This window comes from Ailuropoda melanoleuca, unplaced genomic scaffold (genome assembly GCF_002007445.2).
Source record: "Ailuropoda melanoleuca isolate Jingjing unplaced genomic scaffold, ASM200744v2 unplaced-scaffold9857, whole genome shotgun sequence".
Lineage (NCBI taxonomy): Eukaryota > Metazoa > Chordata > Mammalia > Carnivora > Ursidae > Ailuropoda > Ailuropoda melanoleuca.
In genome coordinates, this window is record NW_023255388.1 from 6,212 (window position 1) to 15,022 (window position 8,811).

Sequence of the window (8,811 nt, forward strand, 5' to 3'; positions counted from 1 at the left end):
GCGGAGGAGCCTGATGTGGGGCTTGATCCCATAACGCCGGGATCACGCCCTGAGCCGAAGGCAGACGCTTATCGACTGCGCTACCCAGGCGCCCCCACAGTGTAGCTTTAGTAGTCATTTTAATTGTGGCATTTAAAAGTCACTTTCAAGAAAATCCCTTTTTCTAGCTTGCATTTATCTGTATTCAAATTTTTAAAAATCACTTTGCCTCAGCTTTATTGAGATATAATTGACACATTATGTTAAGTGAAATGAGTCAAAGACAAGTACTGTATGATATCACTTAATCTGTGGAATCTAAAAAAATCATGTTTTTAAAAACAAATTAGTTATCAGTTTCTGGTTAGCCATTTAATTTCAAGTATTTCATGGTTGTAAGATGTGTAACATTCACTTAATTGTTCTGTTTGTTTTTCTTTTCTTCAGATTCTACTCTGCTATTCAAGTAATGGCCATTATGATTCAGTATACTCAAAACAATTTCAGTCAAGTGCAGCTGTTTGTCAGGGTATGTGAAGGCTTTATAAATGCCTAGGGGTATTTCAGATGATTTTTTTTGCCATCTTTGAATTGAGGGACCAGTCATAAAAACAGCACTTTTAAGACTTTTGGTACCTACTGAAATTGTATGCTGGTTTATGGCTATTTTCACATTGTTATAAGGAGATCTTACTTTGACAATTGGAGTTTTGGCTATTTCTTCCTTTAGCTGTATTGTATGAAATTCTCTATAAAGATGTGTTTGTTGTGGATGAAGAAGAGTTGAAGACTGCAGTTGAATTATTTCGAAGTGGTTCCAAAAAGAACAGAAACAATGCTCTGACTGGCAGTGAAGATGTCCATATTGACTACAAGAGTTCAACTCAGGATAGGTAATTCAGGGAAGGGGGGGATGTCAACTACATGATCATGTTTCACATTTCTGTGTATCATCATTTGAAAGTGGAAGGGGCTTGACAAGCTTATGACTTACACTACATGCATGTATGTATATGGATATACATTTTTTAATGGGGGAAGAAAAATTTTACCAAGAATATATGTTGTATTTTGAGATGTTCAGTCTTTGGAGGTTTGATCCAAGTCAGAGTCAGTTTTTTTTATTGCTGGAAGTGACTTTAGAACTACCTAACTCCATGATTCTCAAACTTCAGTTGTACAGAAAGATATACTTTACAGTGCTTGTTAGAAAGGCTGATTCTTGGGCCTACTTTCACAAAATTTGAGGTCATAGTGGGGCTAGGAATCTGCTTCTTTTAACAAGTATACCCTACGTGTTCTGATGTAGGTAGGCTGTGGACCATATTTTGAGAAAAAACTGATTCTAAACCAGCACCATCATTTTGTTAGTTGGTAACTGAGGTTCACAGTGGCTACTTGAGATAATAAATAAAGTAGGTGTTGTCTTGTATTTCTTCTTGATTCCTAATTCTGTCTAGGAAATTTCAGATAGGCTTGGTGCCAGTGAAGTGTCACCTTGTCTTTTTGTCTTGCTTGCAATTTTATTTCTTGGATATTTGTTGCTTGCAATTTTTTGGTAGAGGAGGGGTTTTTAAAATTTACTTGGGAAAGCAAGTGTAGAAATTGCTTCATTCTTCACTGATGACTTGTCCTGAGGATGTCAGGCTTTATGGAAACTATAGTAGTAATAAGGCAAGATGTATTAGTTACTTATTGCTGCATAGGCCATATTACCACAGGTTTTGCAACTTAACACACTTGTCTCACAATTATATAGGTTGTGAATCTGGGCACAGTTTAGCTGGGTCTTCTGCTTACTGCAGTGAGGTTGTTGGCCAAGATTGAGTTCTTATTTCGAGTTTTGACTGAGGAAGGATCCACTTTTCCACTCACATAGTTCTTGGCAGCATTTAGTTCCTTGCAGCTGTAGGACTGAGAAATTTTTTTTTTCTGGCTGTCAGCCAGAAGTAACCCTTAGCTCCTTGCCACGTGGGCTTGGTGAACATGATTGCTTGCTTCCTTACAGTCAGCAAGAGAGGCCAGCAATACAGGCACTACATTCTTACACACTGTAATAACATATATCCTATCTATTGGTTAGAAGCGAACTTAAGGAGATAGGGGAATCATATGTGGATGTGTACACCTGGAGGCGAGGATCATAGGGACCATCTTAAGAGATGGAAGTTTGAAATATAGGAGATAATCTGCTAAGTATATTGTAGCACATACTTATAAAAAGGAAGCATAAATGTAAATGTTGGGGCAAAAAAGTATTTGCCTCATTTTTAGACCTGAGCTCTTTTACCACAAGGTGGTGGTATAGTCATTAGACTTAAAATTTAGCTACTGCATTTATATAAAGCTCTTTGTTCTAAATCTTTTCGATTAGGCCTGAAGAGTTGGGTGCCTGCTGCAGTGTTGAAAATATCCCAGAGGGGTACAGTCAAGGAACAGAAGAAGCAAAGGTTTGAAATTTTCTAGGGCAAATAATTTTCATAATCTTGGCTTACAGCATCATAACTTATAAACAAGTTAAGGTCAGGTGGTCCGTTCTGGTTATATGGGGTGGGGGAGGAGTTCAGGTTTGCCTTTGTGGAAGTTTTAATCTGAAAATGTAAAACGAGTGCTTAATGTCTGAATTTTTATTCTTAATGGAATTATATAGATTGTTTCCAGGCAAACTCCGAACACTTGAGAATTTTCAGAAACTGCTGTTTTTCAAGTTAAAGTAATGTTACAAAACCAGTAGATACTTAGTTTGTAATCAGTCTTCTGATGGTAAGGTTTCTTTTTGTTGTTAAAGCATATAACGCTTGTCCTATTCTATTCAAAGAAAATAGGTAATAATCCTGTTTAGAGAAACAGGAGAAATTTTACCATCTTTATAGGCCTACAATCAAGCAGACCTTTAGTTTGAGGCTAGCTAAATAGGGCAAATACTATTACAATAATCTCTATGCATGCCCCAAGTGCTGGTAATTTGGGAACAGTAACAGTATTGGATATGGTGAAATTCTAGGAAAGCAGAACAAGGTAATTTCTTTGGAAGTTGTTAACAGATTTTGGCCAAAATGAAATAAAAATTTCATTTTTTCAGGTGATTTTAGGGTACAGAAACACTTACACCTCTGTGTATATCAGAATGAAATTTATTGAATAGCCTGACTGAATCTTTAATCTGTTTCATTGATTTATATGAGATATATCCTGAGTTGGCTGCTTTAGACAGTATTTCCCTTCTGCCATCTAAAACCTTTTAGATTATTTGCGTTTTGCTTCTTTAATCTCCTGATTCTTAAAATACACAATAAAACTTACGGCACTTATTTCTTTTTTTAATAAGGGAGGCATATGTACATAGTTTAAAAAAGAACTTCTTTAATTTTTCTTTATTCATAGAAGGAACACTAAAGCTAAGGATGGTGAATTTGTAGCATTATTTTTGTTTTAGTCTCCAGAAAGTACATCAAAGATGCTCTTCCCCTATAAGGTGCTCAAAGCCCTGGATCCAGAAATCTATCGTAATGTAGAATTTGATGTTTGGTTGGACAGCAGAAAAGGTAATGAAATATCGACAGCATACTTTTGAATCCTGACAGATCCAGGGAAAAAATTTTGCAAATTGTTTCTGATGAGATGTTCTTAAAGTACTGTTTAAAAAAACAGCCTGGTACTTTTTAGCTTACTGGATACATGATTTGATTTATTTGAGAGAGAACACAAGGCGGGGGGAGGGACAGAGGGAGAAGGAGAAGCAGGCTCCCTGCTGAGCAGGGAAGGGAGCCCTACTCAGGGCTAGATCCCAGGACCCCGGCATCATGACCTGAACCAAAGGCAGATGCTTAACTGACTGAGTCACCCAGGCACCCCTATATTCTCATTTTAAATCCAAAAGAGGAAACAAATAGGTTTAGAAGTGGGAAGGGATCTTTTAGAATGATGTTTATCCAAGACTAAGTTTTGCAAAGACTGTATGGAAATAACCTTTAGATAACTTTAAGAATACCTGAAACTTGTAGCTGTAAATAAGCTTATCTTAAATGTAAAATGTTAAGATTACCCTCACTGATAAATGAATAGGTCAGGTGCCTGCAAAACTATAGCCTACAGACCAAATCCAGCCTGGCAGCTGTTTTTGTATGTTCCCGTGAGCTAAGAATGGTCTTTATATCTTTAAATGGTAGGAAAAAAATGTAAAAGAACAGTATATTGTGACACATGAAAATTATATGAAATTCAAATTTACTGTCCATGAATAGTTTTATGGCAGAGTTGAGTAGTTGTGACAGGGTCCGTATGACCCACAAAGCTTAAAATATTTACTGTCTGGCTCTTTACAGAGAAAGTTTGCCAACTTTTGAAATAGGTAATTGTTTATCTCCTTCTAAGAGAAGTTGATCAAATTAGCCCTTAAAGCTCTGCTTTCAAGGTAGCCTTTAATGTTTCATATTCAACTTCTTGAACCTTGGTGAACTAGGTATAGTGAACAATCTAACAATCTAGAATGTGGTTAAGACTCCGTGGAACACAGTAAGTTGTTAAAAATGACAGGTTGCTTTGAAGAAGCTGTGTAGTATTTTTTTCTTTTTTTTCTTCTTTTTTTTAATCGAGTTGTGTTACTTCAAATTGTACTTTACTGGCATTTGACTAGCTAAGATTACAACCTCCCAGTTTCCACCTATCTGTATTTTATAGCACAAAACTGTTTTGGTAGGTCTCCTTAAATTGACTATAGAAATGACCTTATCAAGAGTAATATAGAATGACCCTTTAGGAAACCCCCCCCCCGATTTTACCTTACAGTAATAGCATTGTCAAAAACACTGGTAAAAGTAAATTAGAAAATTAAGTGATGTAAAATGGGAAAGGATCCAGTTCGGATGAGCTTGAAACTTCATTTTCTTTTAATAGAACTTCAAAAATCTGATTACATGGAGTATGCTGGGAGACAGTACTATTTGGGAGACAAGTGTCAGGTTAGTTCGTCTTTTAAAAAACTCAGTAATTTGTTTTCCTAAGGTTGTGGTTTTAGTCATTAATACTAAGTTCAGCAAAGCTCCCAAGGTTGTGGTTTTAGTCATTAATATAAATTCATCAAAGCTCATTTACAGAATGCTAAAAAAAATTTTAATGTTTGTGTTTAATTTTAATTACAAACTTCCATGAGAACATGTAAGAATCTTTAAAAAAAAAAAAAAGTTGTAAGGATCTTCCCGCATGTGCCACCTATGTTAAATCAGACTGGATGGCAGTGTTGATTATCAGCCACTTTAATAAGTAGATACTGAACTCTGTCTGGGGAGTAATTGTAATTTTTTTTGGCAGAAGACATATCTGCCAGTAGATTCAAGATTGGATGTTTTGGGGGGAGAAGTTGTATTTTTGTTCAGCAAAAGTCGTATCTGCCAGTAGATTCAAGATTGGATGTGCTTTTACTGTCTCCTACCTTCTTTTAGGTTCGCTTGGAATCGGGAGGAAGATACTATAATGCTCATATTCAGGAAGTTGGAAATGAGAACAATTCAGTAACAGTCTTCATTGAAGAATTGGCAGAAAGGTAAGAATATTGATAATGTGTTAAATTACTAAAATCTTTGGCTCTTGATGCTTTTTTGTAATATTAAATTGAGAATTACCAGGATGCTAGTAAGAAATCCAGTTACATCTGGTACCAGCTTAAAATGACTTACCTCAACTTGTTAAAAGTACATGCTGAAGTATGAAATCTCAGTACACCTATCTATGAAAATTTTTCAAATCCCTAGGCTCTAGCCAACTTACTAGAAATATTAAATACAACAGAATTCTGGTATAAAACTGTTCATACTAATTGGAAAGCTAGTTTGCTAACTGAGCCTCTGCCTATACCAAGATGAGCTAGTCTAGTCATTCTCAAACTTTCACATGCCCCCAGAATTACCTGGAGAGTTTATTAAGACAGATTGATGAGTTCCATCCCCAGAGTTTCTGATTTTAGTATGTCAGTGGGTAGGGCCCAAGAATTTGAACTTCTGACAAATTTCCAGGTGATACTGCTGCTGTTGGTCCACTTGAAGAATCATTAAACTTGGTTATGCTGCCCTTAACAACCAAAAAAGTCTCAGTAGCTTAAAACAATAAAGTTCATTTCTTGCTCATTTAGCATTTCACAGTGCATCAGCAAAGAGGGGACCCAGGCCAACAAAGGCTTTATCTAGACACAGTCTTCCATGATCACAGGGAAAAAATGAACATGATCAACCATGTGCTGATTCTTAAAGCATCTGCTCATGTTTTATTGGCCAAAGTGGGTTACATAGCTTAGCCTGAAGTCAGTGGGGTGGGAAAATATAATCCTCTTCCAAGGAAAGGCAACAAATATTAGTAGACTAGTCTCACAGTATTTCCTCTGGAACATGATATGTGCTACAGATAGCTGTGGAATTGTACAAACTAATCTTAGGTTTTCTAACCTAAAATGAAAACCTCAATAGTGTAACTAGTGTCAACAAGCTTAAGTAGAAAACACTTGAAAATGAAGTGGGATGGGTGAGGGTGTGTATATCCAGTGAGGATTAAGTCTGTGTTGCAGTGGCTTTATGGTGGTATCTTTAACTTTAAGGCATGTGGTTCCGTTGGCTAACTTAAAACCAGTTACCCAAGTCACACCTGTTCCTGCCTGGAATGCTATGCCCAGTCGGAAAGGAAGAGGTTACCAGAAAATTTCCGAGGACTGTGTCCCAGAAATGGGTTTGTATGCTGAAGGTTTTTATTATATCCCCCTTCTTGGACTTACATTATATCATTAAAAATTAAAAAAAGAAGACAACATAGATAAGTCTTTTTCTCAGGTAGAGTTTCTCAACTTAGGCATAATTGACGTTTTGGGATGGAGAGTAACTTTTTTGTGGGCAGCTGTCCTGTGCATTCTGTGCTACAACGGTTGATCAGCGTCCTTGGCTTCTATTCACTAGATGCCAGTAGCATCCTTCCCACAGTTGCAAGAACCAGAAATGTCTCCAGACATAGCCAAATGTGTCTCAGGGTGGGGAGGGGCAAAATTATCTGTGGTTGAGAACCACTGTTCTAGGGGACTTTGTGTAAACTTAAGCTGGCGTGGGTTTTAGACTCTAAAACTTCAAGGGAAAAGATTTCTCAAAGAACCAAGAAAACACCTCACAGAAGCAGCCAGTGACATTAATAGGCATCATTTCTTGGAAAATAAGTAATGTAGGTGACTGAATGAGTATGTTTTAATGATCAGAGCCACCTGTATTAAATAGGTAGTGCTGAGATGTCCATTAATATGGAAATACCTGCTGGTTTTGCCCTTCCAAATGGAAGATCTAGTACATCCTTAAAGAATACAGAAATTCCCTCCCTGTATTCTTTTGGTTTGTTCCCTTAAAAAAAAAAAGTTCTAGGCATTTGGGGGAGGGGAGGACTGGATCTTTTGCTTTGGTTATGAAGCTTATTTGACTACTTTTTTGTTTGCCTGAAAGCTATGTCAGAGATGGATATGAAACAACAGAAGAAGATGTTCAAAAAAGTTAGAGGAAAAGAGGTTTATATGACTATGGCTTACAGCAGAGGAGACGCCTTCCTCCCACCCAGGCTTCAGCACAATATGCATTATGGGCATAACCCTCCAATGCACTACCCACAGACAGCTGGCAGTATTATGTCTAATGAACATTTTCATCCTCAGCATGCGTCTCAGAGACAAGGTCGGGGATACGGGATGCCCAGGTAAAGCATATTGTGGATAATTCCTGGGCAGAATTTATGGGAGAATTTAGAAATATCTTAGCAGTTTAGCTCCCTTTTGTAATGTCTGCATGGAGGATGGAACTGATGTATACTTAAATTTTTGCCAAATGAATTTATTGGGAGATTTGTATTCTCACTGAGGAAATATGGAATGGTTGAAGACATGCCCAGGCTATCAAGTTGAGTGTCATGTATATGGTTCTGTATCCATTAATGATAGATAGGCCTAATGCCAGTAGTGAGGAGAGCACACCTCTTTCTATTAGGACATTTTCAGAAAGATGTGTTAATTCTATTTAAGTATAAAGATTGACGACTCAAGCACTAGTGAATTAAAGAATTTTGTTTTCCTTTCCCTTCATTCTTAGGGATTCATCTCGCTTTATAAACAGGCAGAACATGGAGGGCCCCAAAGTTGGTTTTTACCCTGGCCCGGGTAAAAGATGTTTGCAGAGCTATGATAACTTCTCCTATAGATCTCGGTAAGTGAATTTTAAGTGTTGAAGTCAGAAAATGGGTAAGTTTGCCTTCATTGCTGAGCAACAAATATATGGATTAAAATTTTTAAAAGTGTCAACACTGAGATGTTTGAACTGTTATTTAGAAATTAGAAACAAGTTACCACCAAATTTTATCATTTTTTCCCCTTTTCTCTGAACTACTTAATACTTAAGTTCCTTTAGACGTAGTCACCGCCAGATGCATTGTATGAATAAGGAGTGCCAGTATAGCTTTGCCCCAGAGAGTGGACAGATGCCCAGGGGCTTGGAAGAAACCATTACTTTTTATGAAGTTGAAGAAGGTGATGAGACTGCTTATCCAACTTTACCTGTAAGTAGGTCAAAGATTTATTCAAAAAGCTGCTTACTTTCTTTTTTAAGTAAAGGCAGTGTGGATAGATTTTAGATTTTTGACAAACCACCAAATAAAGCACTTCTGGAAAACATGAATTTTTATCTAAGAGCTTTTAAAGATGGGAGAGGAGAACTTTTTAAAGCTATTTTTAGAGAAAAGGGGTAGAGGTGGACCAGTAATCTTGCCTTCCATAGTATGGGCTAATATTTTCTGTTTTCTTGATTTTTCTCACGTTTTTTTTTT

General features: G+C 36.9%; 1 protein-coding gene across 1 annotated transcript in view; it reads left to right on the top strand.

The window, feature by feature from the left end:
- The window catches only part of LOC100482253 (ALG13 UDP-N-acetylglucosaminyltransferase subunit), a gene marked incomplete at its 5' end in the record, with an annotated part of 30,468 nt that overhangs the window by 6,053 nt on the left and 15,604 nt on the right, over positions 1 to 8,811 (top strand). Inside the window, 10 exons of the mRNA XM_034653578.1 lie at positions 427 to 508; positions 710 to 872; positions 2,354 to 2,429; positions 3,416 to 3,524; positions 4,876 to 4,940; positions 5,421 to 5,521; positions 6,566 to 6,693; positions 7,446 to 7,692; positions 8,082 to 8,195; positions 8,388 to 8,614. Of these exons, the coding sequence (XP_034509469.1) occupies positions 427 to 508; positions 710 to 872; positions 2,354 to 2,429; positions 3,416 to 3,524; positions 4,876 to 4,940; positions 5,421 to 5,521; positions 6,566 to 6,693; positions 7,446 to 7,692; positions 8,082 to 8,195; positions 8,388 to 8,614 (1,312 nt within the window). The remainder of the gene's footprint in view (positions 1 to 426; positions 509 to 709; positions 873 to 2,353; positions 2,430 to 3,415; positions 3,525 to 4,875; positions 4,941 to 5,420; positions 5,522 to 6,565; positions 6,694 to 7,445; positions 7,693 to 8,081; positions 8,196 to 8,387; positions 8,615 to 8,811) is intronic.